The sequence below is a fragment of the Parasteatoda tepidariorum genome, chromosome 1, assembly GCF_043381705.1.
Source record: "Parasteatoda tepidariorum isolate YZ-2023 chromosome 1, CAS_Ptep_4.0, whole genome shotgun sequence".
In the NCBI taxonomy this organism is placed as follows: domain Eukaryota; kingdom Metazoa; phylum Arthropoda; class Arachnida; order Araneae; family Theridiidae; genus Parasteatoda; species Parasteatoda tepidariorum.
In genome coordinates, this window is record NC_092204.1 from 107,135,489 (window position 1) to 107,152,462 (window position 16,974).

The 16,974-nt window shown below is 29.5% G+C and overlaps 1 protein-coding gene across 2 annotated transcripts; it reads right to left on the reverse strand.

The window, feature by feature from the left end:
- Nucleotides 1-752: 752 nt before the first annotated feature.
- On the reverse strand, nt 753-13,095 carry LOC107455788 (calumenin-A). Of its 2 annotated transcripts, none has more exons than XM_016073493.4 (7): nt 12,675-13,095; nt 9,665-9,772; nt 8,764-8,928; nt 5,880-6,042; nt 5,012-5,248; nt 4,265-4,461; nt 753-3,384 (listed from the first exon to the last, which is right to left on the reverse strand). In XM_016073493.4, exons 2-7 carry the CDS (start codon nt 9,761-9,763, stop codon nt 3,280-3,282), a joined length of 966 nt encoding a protein of 321 aa, XP_015928979.1. In that variant the 5' UTR covers nt 9,764-9,772; nt 12,675-13,095; the 3' UTR covers nt 753-3,279. The 2 variants fall into 2 exon arrangements, with proteins under 2 accessions (XP_015928979.1, XP_015928981.1); XM_016073495.3 differs by having other exon boundaries at nt 12,670-12,801.
- Nucleotides 13,096-16,974: the final 3,879 nt, after the last annotated feature.

A 16,974-nucleotide genomic window follows, 5' to 3' on the forward strand; every position in this document is an offset into this window, starting at 1 on the left:
TGTTTTATAGAACTAATTATGACTAATACAACCATTTATTTTTCTCAACATCAGTGCTATTTTCATATTAATTATTTCAATACTATCCTCAAATTAAACTTTCCAAGATTATTATTAAATTTAGTTTAAATTGTGAAAGTCTGCACCTGTCAGAATTTGTCTGAAGAGTGGTCACTCTGAACTTCTTAGCAAAAAGAAATATAATGTTATGCAGTTGGTTTGTCGTCTGCCTTCTGAGCCGAAGTCTGCGGGTTCGATCCCCGGCCCAAATACCGGATTTTGGGATGCAGAAAATCCTCAGCGGCCATGTCGTATAATTATGCGGCATGTAAAAGATCCCTGGAGTGCCTTATTGGCTCTTGGCATTTCCGGCAAAATTAAATTCCTAGTGCACTTTAGCATCCAAATAGAGTCTCGGTGCTGCCATCTAGTGTGGCAGAAACTAGACGTCCAAATTAACATGACCAACGGTATCTCACCCATTGTGGTGGTCCTGAAAGAGTGGATACCACCTCTGGAGAACGCACTAGGTCTGCTCATCGGCAAGACCGATTGTGCAGCTCATTGGAAATAAAAAAAAAATGTCATGAATGAAAATCAGGCTCATTGTGGTGAAAATCTCACCCATTGTGGTGGTCCTGAAAGGGTGGATACCACCTCTGGAGAACACACTAGGTCTGCTCATCGGCAAGACCGATTGTGCAGCTCATTGGAAATAAAAAAAAAATGTCATGAATGAAAATCAGGCTAAGTGAGTTTTATAGCTTTATTTATATAAAATTTAAGCAGTGGAAAACAGTTTCTATTACAAAAATACGTATTAAACATTCAAAAGTTTTGTATAAAAGTATAAATTGGCAAGCATCATAATTCCAAAATGAATATTGCCATTGTTTAAATAAGTAAATACATACACACAAGTAAAATAAAGGCTACATATTGAAAAATGAACTGGGTACATTTCACCAATACAAATAAGAGTAATAATTTTTAAATTAAGTTTTATCTTGACTAGGAAATAAATTTTCATAGAAATTTATAAGTATCATAAATTAATATTTGAGAATTAAAATAAATAGGCATAAAAATGTGCAATCATCGCAGTTTCATACATTGAAACGTACATGCATGTGCAAACATGGTAATTGATTTTTTTAGTATTTGGTACTGATTAAAAACAAAATTTAATCTAATAAAAAGTGTTTTTTAAAAATCATTATTGAAGAAAAAAATATGCTATTCAAAATATCTGGAAATATCACATACAAAATATTTGTAATTTTTTAATCTTTTATAAATTTAAAATTTTTGAAAGAATCAAAGAAATACAAAATATAGCTAGTTCAAGAAATTTTACGAAAAGTTGTGAAATATAACCAAATTTGAAAAAATTTTGTATTAGGCTGAATAAAAAGCAAATCTTGAATAATATTAACACATAAAAAGACAAATTCAAAAAAAAAATTAAAACCACAATGGAGAGGGGGCGAGATATTAATTAAAAGAGCAAATTAAGCAAAATCTAGCTGCCTATAAAATTTAATAATAAAAATTGTCCTTTGAAACAATACTTTCCATAAATTGTGTGAAATTATGAGATTTCTAAACGTGGTCAGGGTGATGCAATTAAAATGAAATGAATTCAGCTGAACTATTACTTGAACTGCCTTTGCTTCTTATATCTTAATATATTCAATAAACGAATAATTCTAAATTGTAATGTTTTATTGAAGAAATAAAGTAACACTCATTATTTTTTTTAACAAACATTTCCAATCCTTAGTTTTATATTTTTAATAGTATAAAAAGATTATTACTGTATATAAAGTAATCTAACCAACAAATTTGGTGGTATCAGTGTTGAAATAAATAACACTTGAAGTAGTTAATAATTATCACTATAAATATCATACAAAAAAAATTAATTCAATATTAAAACGGCCTGACAAATAACATAAATAAATAAATGCATTTTATTTAATTCACACATTCCTTTTGATATAGAAACTATACTTCAAATAAAATGAAAACAAGATATGGGTCGTTCAAAAAGTATGTATACACAAAAATAGAGAAATTTTAACCCCTCCCCCTTTCGTACATAAGTTCTCCCCCCCACGTACATTTTATTAGTCTACCCCCTTTTTTCATAAAAATTAAAATAATCATGTTTTATATAAAATTAAATATTTATTTAAAATAATTTATTCATTTAAATTATTTAAACAATAACATCCAACGGGGAAATATCACCAATCTGGGAAAGTTTGGTGTTTGCAATTTTTTTATTTTGCGAGAAAACTTTTTTTGAGAACTGATTTACTCATTCTAACAAGTGGTTGCCGTGTGAAAAAAAATACAGGAACAAACGTATGTATAATACATGTGTAGGAAAAAGTCAAATTTAAATTTGGTGTACGCTTATAATGTACATACTTTGTATAATACCTCCCCCTCATCGTGCAAAATAGCAAATCCCCCCCTCCTTCGGGATGTACGTACTTTTTGAACGGCCCCATAGGATCATAGATATACTTTTGAGCTGTGAATACTTTACTTCTAGTCATAATCTCATTTAATAGATAGTTAAAATAAAATTAACAGTAAGTTAAAGTCAACTTAAGTAGCAGTTGTGTTATTGTTAAGTTATATTAACATTTTAATTCTCTAAACATAGAGTTAAATTATAAAATATTTTAAAATTGTAAAGGAGGGTAAAATTTTTAACCGTAGTAACTATTTAATTTTTCAATACATGTTGATAAATTTTATAATCTAGTTTATTTTTCATCCGTTTACTTTTTATTTCCAGGTAACTAATTACTTAATTAAAGAGTCAAAAATGTTGATAATTGCTATTAAAAGATAAATTAACAAATTAGATAGCACTTTATTCAGAAAATTTTAACATAAACTAGGAATTAAATTATAGTATTTTTATTTTAATATACATATATATTGAGACAATTTTTCATTATCTTTCATATATCTGCACGGCCAGCACTATTCTCCAATTATTAATAAGAGAAGTATATAAAATTTTAACACACGCTTAGATTTTAATTATAACTTTAATCACAGTTTTATAAATGAGGCAAAATTAAACTAAAGTTTAACTTATTTCACAGATTATAATCAAGTTCATATTGAAAGCAAATAAAATATAAAAAGGGGGATATTTTATTAAGCTCCATTGGATTATCAACATTAACAACATCACAAATATTCATACTGCTATGATAAATACTTTGACTTGAGACATTTTAGTGGCCAAATAGATTAAAATTCATCATGGCGGTTTAAAGCTCCGCCAAAATCTGTCGCTTGACTTCCGACAAACAGATCATAACTGTTCAGTATTTCTTCTTTTGATAACTTTCCATCCTAAAAGAATAATAGTAAAAGTAAGTTAATTGCAGTAGCACTTGGTGTTTTTATTGACTAAAGGCATTAGTGATGTTAACAAAAACCTAGGAATAAACTATAAAAATAATCAGGATTTAGTCTTTTAGGGATAAAGAGAGAATTTTTTTTTTGCGCTGTCTGAATATATTTCTAAAGTTTGATAACACTGAAAACAAATGACTAAGCTTCTATACATGCCCACAGTATTACTTTTAATACTTTAAGCATGCCCCCCCCCCAAATACAATTTCTAATCATATACCCCTAGTTTCTTACTTTTTTTTTTTATAAAAAGTTTGTTTTGGATGCAGTTATTTATAACTTCAACATAAAGTTGATTTTAATATCTCTCTTTGATTGTTCTAATTTAAAAAAAATAAGTTTTAAAATAGAGTGCAAAATTATCTCAAGTGAGTACTATAAAAATATTCTTGCAGGGAAAAGAAACATTTTACTTTTAGATGATGCATGCATCCATGAAAGAACATTTAACTGCCAATTGTTTCATGAAAATGATAATGCTTCACACACTCTAAAATATCTATAAATAATGTATCCAATAAAAATAATATTTTCTTTAATAAATAATGGTTTTAACCATAAAAACATAAAATAAACCCATGGTGAGAAGACAGGAGGAGAAATTGTGGCATAAATAAAAGTAAGCAATGCATTAAAAGAGGTTTCTGGCAGTGAGAATATGAGAGCTAAGTGACAACCTTGCATTGAAGTGAACACTCCAAATGTCTTTTAAGGGTGGATGAACTATACACAACTGTAGGTCTCGTTAAAAAACATAATTTAATAAAACATTTCTCCCCCAGTTGATGGATGGGGAACTGCAGAATGAATTACATACTTTGTTTTCATCAGATTCATAAATCAAGTGTTTTGCTTCAGCTTCACTATCATTGTAATCACTTGGCAGTATCCATTCTTGAACCTCTTCTTTATCCATGACACCATCCTTGTTTTTATCCCTATAAGTGGAGAACTGTTCTCTCTCATTTTTAACCCAGTCTGGCTCATCTTCTTCACTTCCACTGTACATATCTCCTGAAATGGAAAAACAAACATTAAAGTTTCAACCTTGACTACAACACACAGTTTATCTTATGATAAGTTTACAATACAAGTGAATTTGACAAAATAATAAAAAGAAACACAATTGACATACATAATGAAATTTAAGGCTTTGGTTCCAATTATGATATGAAATTTGTTCCAAAATCTAACAATAATTGATGCATCCTTGTAACAAACACCTTAGTTAATTTCTAAATAGCAGTGACATCATCTCTTGAAGTTGGCAAAATGTCTTATCGGGAGGAAGGCTAGAGGAGGATTTTTAGTATCAAAATTCTGAACAATTTCTAAATTTGGGGGTAGGAGATAACCCTCCTTCCTCTTAATAACACCTTTGATAGTTAGATCTTAGTCTGGTCTTACACTAAAATATTTCAGAAAACTCCATGAGCAAAAAAAAAGTTCATAAAAAAAACAGATAAGAGGACAGTAAACCTGAATGGAAACAAACTAGCTATACAAACCCTGTCAAGTACATATTTGCAACCATTCAATTAAATTAAAATGGATAAAAATAAACCTATGTATTCTTTCAAAGAAATTTTTCCATCATTATCTTTGTCAATGTCTTCCAGAGTTTCCACAATGACTACATCATGCATGTGAGCAGATTCTTCAGGATGGAGAAAATCAGTAAATTCTTCCTTGGACAACTGATTATCTTTATTTTTGTCAGCAGTTTCCCATCGACGCTTGTCACGCTGCATCATTTCTTTATATGTTTTCATGTCACTATCATCACCATCATCTTTGTCTTCTACAGAAGAAATTAAGAACAGAAATTATGTATGGACAAATAACATGAGCTTGAATTATTTTGCTTTTTGACAAAATAAATTTCAGAATTGAAAAAAAATATATAGAATACTTTTTGCTTATTTAAAAATCACTATGAATGCAGTAAAAAGCTTTGTAAAATGATATTTTGAATAATTAAAAAATGATTTGCTTTTTGGCTAAATAAATTTTAGAATTGAATTTTTTTTAATATAAAATACTTAACTTTTTGCTTATTTAATTAAAAATCATTATGTATGCAGTAAAAAGCTTTGCAAAATGATATTTAGAATAATAAAAAAATCTCTAAGAAACTAATATAATTTATTGTTAAAGAAATATGTCACAAAACACTAATAACTAATAAAGAGAAATTTACAGAATACAATTACAGGTTACTAGGTATGTATATATATAATAGCGTTAAAATGAGGAAATTCGAAGTTAATATTATGTACTACAACGTGGCCCTATATATTGACCCATAATATTCAAATTGGACCACATATTATATTACCGGTTCCAGAGGAAATAATTATAGGCTTATTACAGAAATAATGATACAGTGAGGCTACTTAGGCAGAGTGTTATTTGAATTTAAAAATACTTACCATCTATGAAACTGTAAGTAACCTTTTTATAAGTTTCCCAATTAAGGTTTTGGTTCTGATCTGAATTATATTGATCCCACTGCCTATCAACGTCTTCCATGATGTATTTCATTTGAGTATATTTGATCCATTCTTTCAATTCACTTTCTGACACAAAACTGTCCTAAAAGGAAAATTTTTTTTTACAATTAATAATAAAAGACAGAGAAAGTAATGATGTGACAAATCGCAAGTATTATAAAACATCCAAAAAGAAGAGAGAGAATCGCAAAAACAAAATTTTTAATATTGCATTATTGAGTTGGATGTGAGCCCTAATGGCTGAGTGGTTAAGGCACAGGATTGTTGTAAGGAATAACTAAGGTTTGATCTCTGGTGGTGGCTTGAAGCCCATTCAACTTCAAAGATCAATAGTTAATAGCATGTCTGGGAAGTAAAGGCGGCTGGTGTGTAATGCTGACCACATTGTCACCATCATGCTGTTAGAATCTAAAATTAATTAGAAATGTAACTATATTTAAGATTATAATAAATAACATAAAATTTAATTTTCTTTCTCAATTAAACAATCCACTAGAAAACATTAGCTAAGACAGACACACAAGTTGTGTTAAACCCCAAATTTTAACTTCCTTCCTTAAAAGCTCCAACCCAGTCTCATTTCAATATATACTTTGAAGGTCAATAACATCTGAAAATTAAGAAATTGAAATTGGAGAGGAATTTTTGTTTCCACAAATTAGGAACATTAAAATTTTTAGTAGAGATGGGATTTAATGCACAGTTATAATATTCTATGTCAGTGAGGAAAATTAATATAACACAACAATATCACAAATTGAAGCTTGAAAAACTGTCATTGATTAAAAAAAAAAAAATAAATAAATACCGAATTCTAAAATTTATGCACACATTTGAAAAAAAGAATTTTAAATTATTTAAAATAATTTTCAGTAAGATAAAAGAACATCCTTGTGCAAACAAGTTGTTATATTTTGTATGAGTAATATTTAAATAAAAAAAATCTTAAAATAATTATTGAGATAAAGTTTACAAACATATGTTTGCAAAATAAATTAAAATAGGACAAAAAATTCATTGACAGTTAATAGAAGAAAAAGTTTAAAAACAATTCCTAGCATAAAGTCTATCCTAAGAATTGATAATTTTATTTTTATTCTGTTCTTCTAGCTGAATTTGCAGTGCATAAAATATGCTTATAATTTTCTAAAATATTAGTTTACGTAATTACAGTACACCCTTCTTATTTCAAACTTGTCATGAGAAAATTCATATTTCCAATTAATTTTCTATTGTAGAAGTTAAGAAGTTTTACTAACTAAAAATTTTTCTTTTTTTTTAAATTTCCTATTTGAAGCTGATAATGACATGACATTTTGACATCTTAAGTCTCACTTTTTAAGAAATAACTCAAAAAAGTTAAATTATCAGTAAGAAAAGAATAAAAAGAAAGAAAAAGATAATATGAATTGAAGGAGTTGTGAGAGTGCTGTAAAGTAATCTGGCATTATTCACTCTTATCAACACCCAACAGGTTTAATATTATAACTGCTACTCTATTCCAAAGAAAAATAACTTTTCAAGTAAGAGTTTTTTTTTTTTTTCATTTCAGCTCATGGAACTTTAATAATAATAAAAAAATTCAACCCATATTAGAAAGGTTGAATTTTTTCTTCTTTAGTTTTCGGGGACAGCAATGTTAAAGAGTTATAAAAAGTAAAAGACAAAATTATAAATAATATTTACCAAGTAAAAGCATTATCTTTTTGAATTAATTATTTCTTTCAAATTTTGCACACATTGTCATTTTTAGAGAAATTAAATTATAGCAGAATTTAACTTTATTTGTTTAATTATCAATTTTATTGCTTTCTTTATTATATTTAATATTTAAACAAATATCTGAACTATATTTGTTTTAAGTATATCTCAGTTGAACGTTTTTTAAAAAAAAATTTTTTAAACACAAATCAAAATTTAATTAGTTTCCCTATATTTCAGAATTTTAATGTTTAAAAATTTTTTTTTCTCACTTTGAATAGCAGCTATTACATTTCTCACAATAATTACGTTTTCAAGTGGAAGGTAATGGGCTATACATTTACCTTTTAAATGCCACTAATTACGCATCCCTAAATTATAAAAAATTATTCAATAAAAACATAGCACATACAAGTACTTTAAAATAACCCCCTGTATAAGACACAGATGAATGAAGTATATTATGAATTAATGCTGACAAACTAACTTTAATATAGTTAAGAAATAAAGCCTATGTAAAGGAATAAAAAAAAAAGGAAAGAAATATCTTTTAGAAATATTTCTTAGACAATTTTACCACAAATATAAATACATTACTAATTATTTCATGCCTGCCAAGTGTTTTAATTTAATCAATATTTTTGCTGTTTCAAGCGTTAATTAAGAGCAATAAAGGTGAAAAAAAACAACAACTTTTTTTTCAATTTAACTAATATTTAATCCCTTTTAGCATATATACCAAGTCATCTTATAAGTTTTCAAGTATTTATATGTTGTGGCCACATGTTGTTTGCTTCAGCTTAAAAAATACTAAGATAAATTATAGACTCGGTCAATTTCATTTAATTAAATTAGAGATACAGTTAATAAAGATATGACAGACTTAAACCCTTAATAAAATTTAGTCCTAAAGTTTATCAACTACTGTCTTGTAATTAAGAGATTCAGCACAAGAAAAAATTTAATATTTAAAAGTATTTCTAGCACAATTTTACTACAAGTATGACGTCATTTAGTGACGTGTCCTTTTTTGAAGTTTGTATTTTTGAAAACTTAAAAATCAAAAATACTTGTTACACAAATTTTTCACAGCAAAACTCACTTTGTCTTTGTCAATTTTATCAACTATTTTTCCAAGCCTTTCTTTACTTTCTTCAGGTGTGAGTTGCTCAAATTTCCTTGCTTCTTCTTCTCCAAGAAAAGCCTCGTGATCATATTCCTTATTGTGTACTTCATTATCACCATAATGCTCTTGATTACTCAATGGCTAAAATATATCAATAAATGCTAATTTTAAGGAATCATCAATTGAAATAAAATTATTTAACAGCAGTCTTCGTTCGTTTTATTTATATCAAATAATTTCTTAAAACACCAATACACAAGAACATATATGCAACTGGAAAACATAACATTTACTTCAATATGTTATACTTACTAATCTACTGGTTACAAAAATTCTTAACTCACAGGATCAACTCACAATGGAGGTTAGGTTAGCTTTTAATTTTATTACCCTTAATCAGAGAAATTTCAGTTTATAACATAATAGCAATGGAAATTTTCATCTATCTCAGTCAATTCACAAAGAGTTTAGAATAGCATTCGATAATATTTCTAGACAAATTTAACTTAAGTCAGTGGTCAACATATAAGAGAGACAGATGGTTAGATTATAACAGTTTCAATCTATTTTATTTTATCGGATAATTCTGATTCTTGATAATAGAGGTCATTTTACAAGAGTAGTCAACTTGATAGGTTTCACAGTACCACAAAATTAAACAAGATTAACTGATGAAAATAGATAATAGAGTAGGAAATCATATATATTATTGTCTATTCACAAAGAGTTTTAACTAAACAAATTCCTGAGAAAAAAAAATGCTTTATTAAAAAATACCATGATTATTGAAAACTTATACATAATAATTAATTGGTAAACATGTAATATAATAAACAATTAATGGTTTAAAGAGTCAAGTACAAAGAATATATTTTACCTTGTCTACTACTCGTTTTCCACTTTCTGGATGAGGTACTGCAGTACAAAAACTTAAAACAACGGTAAAAATAAGGAAGAGCATCTTTCTAGCTTTCATTTCTTAAAACTGTATTATACAAAACAAATATATATTATTCACATGTTTTTAATTTACAAAAATTTGAACCAAATTTTTGATGAAGTTTTAAGTAGATATAAAAATTAAAATTTTTCATTAAATTAAAATAGAGTACAAAGGAATTTTTTCTCTCCATATTTAACTAAGCAAAAATAATTGTTTTTTAGTTCACAAAAATGTTAATATCATCAAAGTAGTAGAAAGGAAAGGCTACTGAAAAAATAAATTCAATCTTATTCAAATGCATAAAAAAGTAAAGAATTTGAATAATTCAATCCTTTTTTATCCAAATAGTTTGGCTTGATGTCATAAATGCTGAATTTTGTTTACTCTTTCGCTTGACTTTTCCCCTACTCTCCTTTTGCAATAGTGTAGGCAAGTGGTAAAACATGCCAAAATTTTGATGTAAGAGGAAAAACCTTTATGGCAAATTGAAATTTTTTTAAATTTAAACTATCATCAATATTATTAGCATTACAAATCTATATAGTAACATAAGAATAACATCTATTTAGTCATGATATGAGATTCTTCAGTTACATCACTGGATTAATGAGTTAAGGCTCTATAAGATTATGAAAAAGATTTTTTTTACTTAAAAGGTGACTTCATTATAACAATATAATACAAGTTTAATAATCAGAAAAAATATCCAAGTATTCAAATTTTACATTTTTGTTACAACCCTTACAATCCCAGAAAACTTCAAAATCATTTTTCTCAAAAAAATATGCCATTTACTGAGTACCAGAGATAGTAGCTAAAATTGTTAAGTGAAGTCTTAAAATGAATAAAAGCAATAGCAACTATCTTCAAAAGTAATAAAAGAAACTATCTTTGAAAAATGCTAATATGGAGAGAAAATAGATCAAGAAAATAAAAAGTAGAACATGAAATGTTTTATCCATCCCATAATCTCAATTTTTTTTTCTCCTACAGAGCTACCAACCTCAGAAATTTAAAAAGTCTGAGACTTTTCTGACCACAACATAGCATAATAAACAAAACAATAATAAATATTTACTCCTTTATTTTGAATCATGATTTCATAAGATTTTGAGTTTAACAAGGAGATCTTTAATAAATAATTTGTTTAAAGATAAAAAGCCTATATAAACTCAGTCGTTAAGAGCAGAGCTCTAATTTTTTGAATTAATAATATTTAGTCATAAATAAAAAGCTGGGTGTGGGAGACATAACACAACAATACGTAATGTTTGTAATAGATCATTTTTAGTTTTTTTTAAACATTGGAGTCATTGTAAATTACACCATGCTGTATTTATTTTTCAAGAAAATTTATCAGAAATATTTGTTACATGTTTTGAATGTCTGCAAATATGAAATTCATAAATGATTGCCTAGAAGCTAACAAAAAAATTATTGCAAAATTCAGAAAACAACTTTTAAAAATGAGAATAAGAATTAAGAAGCTTAAGTAAAATGGTTTCATACTTAAAACAGAGTTCACTATCAGTGAGCAAATTTTTAAAATTCAAGCAAAAAACGACAAGATATTCTACCTAGTCTAAGCTTATGAGTTTAAACATTTGCTATCTTGTTTTAAAAATAGACATTGCACCAATTTGAGCAAATTCAGAGTATTTGCAGTACATTCTTCAGCATAATGCCTAATTCATTAGAGTGTTATATTTCTATTAAATTTTTGAGTATGATTTTTGCAGACTCCGGATTTACAAACAAATTGTCTCAATCTCTAGGTTTTTGTATCAAAGGAGTTCAAGTGTATTTTATTTTAAATGTAGCGCTGCAATTCTTTTTCTGTTCTTTGCAAGTTTTTGAAATTTACATGTTATACTCTAAGTTGATACCCATCTGTGATGTTTTTTAAAAAATATTCCAATCCCCTCACTGCCCAGAAATCGTCAAAACTCGTTGATTACTTTGGTGTAGGTACCAACATTGAAATCTTCTCTGTTTTTACAAATTAAAACCTGATAACAACCGAGATCTGCTTACTCCAGGGATATTTTCAGATTACTACCTATTAGCACTCATTGAAATAGCCAAATTATTGTGATGGAATAAATATTTAAAAACATATAGTGACTTGACCAAGAAAGGGGACTTGAGTTTCTGACTTTATCCCACTCTATGTAGTTTTATTTAGCACTCATGCTTTCTGTTTCCAATACTTAGTGGTTAAAATAGAATCTTATGACCAGATTCGACAATTTCTTTCTAGTTTCTCACTTGTCTAGCTGTGGCCAAGACTTGAAGACCATTTGAAAAGATTTCTGTATCAGTGTCTACACATAAATAATTGCACATGAGAAACTTAAAAAAACTATAAAAAAATCATTGAACGGAGTAACTTAAAAGGTATAATTCATAGTCACATTGGGCATTGGGAATAAAACACATTTTTTTTTCAACTTTAACATCATTCTATGAAATAGTATTTTGGTAATAATTAGTAATTAATTTTTCATGATTTAATAATTATTAAACAGTTACACGTACACATTTTGTCTTGTTTTTAATAACAACTTTGTAATTATTCTTTAACAATGTTTTTAATAACAACTTTGTAATTATTCTTTAACAAGATGTTTAGGTAAAAAGAAAATAATTAAATATGAATATTGTTTATAAAAGAAGATAATACTCAGAATAAATGCTAAATTTTACAAAATAACACTCAATTCAGATTTTAAGATCTAATAGTTGAAACACTTTTTATCATACAAAATAAAAATATTATATCAAACAGATATTTATTCATTAATAGATTATGTCAAGAAACCATCGTATGATCATAAAAGATAGATGATAAAGAATAAATAAATAAATATATAACAAGGAAAATATTCGTTTAAAAGATCGGTTTCTTTGGAGAGGTAAAAGCCGGTTTTACTATTAACCTTACTTGTAAGGATCAACTTGAGAGCTGTATTTGATCACTCATAAACTGATGGTCTGTCAAAATTTAAAACAAGAACAAAACAAAAAACACGCATGCAAAAGCCACGTAATTATAACCGCGGGGCGGAAAAAAAATTATTTCTCCCCCTATTTATTAATGCATTTTTAAAAACAATTTAACAGTTCAGTTATATTTTCTTAATATTTTTCTTCTCCTTATAAAGTTTAATTTCCAAAAGTTATCAGGATTTCCCAATTATACAAAAGATAATTCTTGCTGCTTCACATTCGCCAATCGCATGGGTTCCGCGCTTGCGCATGTTTATAAATTTTTACTTGTGAAATGAATAATGACATTGGATGCTAGAATAATGAATCAGATTGTTAGCAAAAAAATAAGTGACCAAATAAAAGGAACATAATTTTTCGTGCCATGGTATGTTTTCTTCGATGTCACCCAGGGGGGGAAGGTGGGCGCAGGATGCTCCCACTTAAGGCTTGGGGGGGGGGAATTTTTACACTAAGTAAAACGAATAGTTTGGGGGGGGGATTTAGACGAAAGAATTTTTTTTTTTAAGTACATAAATAAAAGAAGCAACTGGCCATTTTCAGGCATACATAACTTTACTACAGGTGCAAAGCAAAATACATAAGGAAATTCTGGAAATCTACCTCACCCTATTTCCTGTCCACAGAGAATAGGGGTGCCACTAGTAATTGCTGACATTCTCACATTCTTCTCATCTAGCAAGAATTTCTACTTTCTTGGAAAAAGGGGTGTCATGATTGTCGTCACTCAAATGTTCGGTCAAGATCAATCGTGGTTCTTTCACAATCTTTGGAAATAGTGGTTTATTTCATAAAGAGCATAATTTATGGTATGGGACTGAGGCGCACGTAAGCAACAACAATACGATGACAGGCTTTAAGAAACAATCAATTTTAAGGAAAGGCATTTTTAGCGCTCCTCTTTTGATTTTTAAGATGTTCTTAAAAAATATCATCAATATCTCACTTCAAAGAGAAAGCTAAAGCTTCACAGGTGTTGACAGAAAACTAGGTTGGTTAGAATGGCCGGGGAAAGAACTAACTGTGAGAAAAATAAAAGTACACAATGAATATTTTTAAAGTTTTTCTTAGTTTCACAAAAGCGTTATGAATAATTTTGCCTTTGACTTTTTAGCGACGGCGGTTTGGAGTTCAGTCAAAAAGCATATCACTCAATGCAGCAGAAGAACCCAAACGGAAAGAATCGTCATCTTCAAAACCTTTAAAAGGAATATTTGCTCCTAGATCGTCTTGTTCAAACAGTGAAGACGAAAGTACGATTGGGACTGAAAATATCTGGGCAGAAAATGACCCAATACGCTTTTCTGGAAAGCGTTTGAACTCATATTCAATAGCGCATTTGTTGGAAATTGGTGCATGTCAACCAACAGAGTTACATTTAGACTCCGGAGTAAGTGGCTGACAATCTTCAACTACCTGGTATAGAGCAAAACTACCAGATGGAACCGAAAAATGCAGAAAGTGGCTATCCTATAGCCCCGCTACACATAAGACATACTGCATATATTGCATAATGTTTGGTGGCCCCAAAGCATCCAACGTATGGACTGAAAGAGGACTTTGCGATATGGAGCATGGGCTGCGAGATATCATGAGGCATGAAAAAAACATTGAACATGCTGATGCTGAAAAGGCAGTTATCCGCTGGTTACGAGGGGAGCGCATAGATAGAAGGAATGCAACAATTCAAAACGCTATAGTTGAGCAAAATCGCCGTGGTGTGAGTTTCATGATTGATTGCGCGAAATATCCTGCAACAGAAATGATGGCATTTCAAGGACACGATTCAAAATCAGGTAAATTTTTGAACTTGTTCAGAGTTACAGCGAAGCATAATCCTTATGCACAAAGTGATTTGGATAAACTAGACGCTGATCGCGAAAAAAAAACGCATTGCGTCAAACCTCCTGAGTTGGCGCAATCAAAACAGACTTATCCAGGCAATGGAGTTATGCATCATCAATGAAATTGTTCCGAGTCTTAAACTACACAAGGTATGGTCACTCATTATTGATTGCACTCAAGACGTCAGCAAAAAAGAGGTGATGGCTATCATCGTTCGCTACCTAGAGAATTCATCGAATCAAAATGAACCACCAAAAGTAGTTGAGCGTCTACTGAAAGTATTAACACTCAAATCGTCCACAGGAGCGGCTATGAAAGAAATAGTTCTTCAGACTCTCAAAGAATCCAAAATTCCGTTAGAAGCCCTCGTTGGGCAGAGCTACGATTGCTTCAATATGCGTGGCGATTTCAAAGGTTTGAAAACACTGATCCAGGAAGTTGCACCAAAGGCTGAATATATTTGGTGCAGTAATCACCGTTTTAATTTAGCGATAAACACAGTCGGTAAATCGCCGATTGAAATGAAAAGAGCCATTGATATGCTAGAAGACTTATACGTCTTTATGTCTGGCTTCAAACGGAATGCAGTTTTCGTGGAAGAGCAAGGAAATTGACAATATCGGTCGTTAAAGCGAGTCCAGACAACGAGATTTAGCAGACTAAAGACGCTGTAACTACTATTCTAAAGACTTTTACTACTGTAATTTCTATATTGAAGAGAATAATTGGAGATCCGCACATGGAACATGAAACCATCACTAAAGCGACTGGTTTGCTGCACAGAGTACAAGATATCAACTTTGTTGTGTCTCTCCATATACTGGATAAAATTTTTACCATTACATCTCCTGTGACAATATTAATGCAGGGAGTTGCAGTCGACCTGGCCCAAGCAGCCCAGTTGCTTGAAATTTGCAAAACTGGCATCAGGAAATTAAGAGAAAATGTGGACACATCGTGGAAAAAAATATGGGAGTTGTCATGCACATTTTCCGAAACTCATGGCATTGATACCGAGCAGGGGCGGATCTACCTAAGGGCTTTTTGGGCTGCAGCCCAGGGCCCCGTGGATACAAAGGGCCCCGAGTCCCCACTGAAAACAATAGGTGATATTTTGAATTTTAAAAAAAATATCTAATATTAAAAAAATCTCTTATAAGGTTGGCAACCCCGAGATCAATCAACCCATGCATGTGCACGTCTATCGAACGGAACGGGAAATTCCCCATCGCTTGTTTTTGGCCAGTGTATTTTTTCGTGTCTATTACGGGGGACTTCCCGCCGAGCCGCTAAACGCCTACGTAATTTTTTTTCCGCACTTCTGTTCTCGTCGTCAAAGTGACAAACTTGTTTAGTTTACTAACTTGTTTAAAAAATCATGAAGATTCTAATGAACATAAGAAACCAATGTTAGTGTGGTTGGCACGAAAAGAAAATAGATCTGTTTTAGACAAGCAGCTTCAGAAACAATTAAGAAAAGAAACAGAATATTATCACAATGTCCTAAAACAGGTTATTGCTGTGGTCAAATTTTAAGTATAAGGGACTGTAAAGTTTAAAAATATTAAAGAATTTATAAAAGCAGACGATTGTAAAGTCTAAAAATATTAAAGAAATAATGGGTTTGCAAAATCATAATTAAAATAAAGTAAACGCATAAAGAGATAAACTTAAAATAAAAGCAGACGATTAAATTAGAAGTCAATATTTAGAACGACAGAGTTGTTGATTCTTTTTAGATTAGTTTTATTGTGGAATTTGAGTTTCCTTATATCCCGTTACGGGTTTTCTAGTTGTTTATGATGTTTTCACTATCCCGTTACGGGTATTGCATATTTCTTAATGTTTGTGTTTGTTAATAAAAGTTTTTATTTAAAAGAAAAACTGAATAGTTCTTGATATAGCTTATGATACGTTACAGANGAACATTCGAACTAAATCGAAATCGAACTTAGTCTTAGTTTCGTTACCACTATTAGAGTTTTCGAAGAACTATAGGAACGCAAACATGTTTAGGTATTTACCGAGGCGGTTGTAGACTCCTACAATATTTAAAGTGCTACTCACCGGACCAAAAATGTTTAGAAACACAGGCGTAACGTTGCAAGCGTGTTAGTGTTTGCTCTTCACAAAATATATTTTTTCTATTGTTAGTGAATTTAATAATGGTATTATTTATTAAATTATAATCTAATCTTATTAAATTATACTATTATTAAATCATACTATTATTATTATAATTAAATAATAATAGTCTAATTTAATAAGAGTAATAATAGTAGTAAATAAATAGTGAATTAATTCCTTTTTATTTGCAGGATTTAAATTAGACACATTTTGCTTAAAAGAAAATGAACAAAAAATAAAACTTGGAATCTAAACGTAAGAAT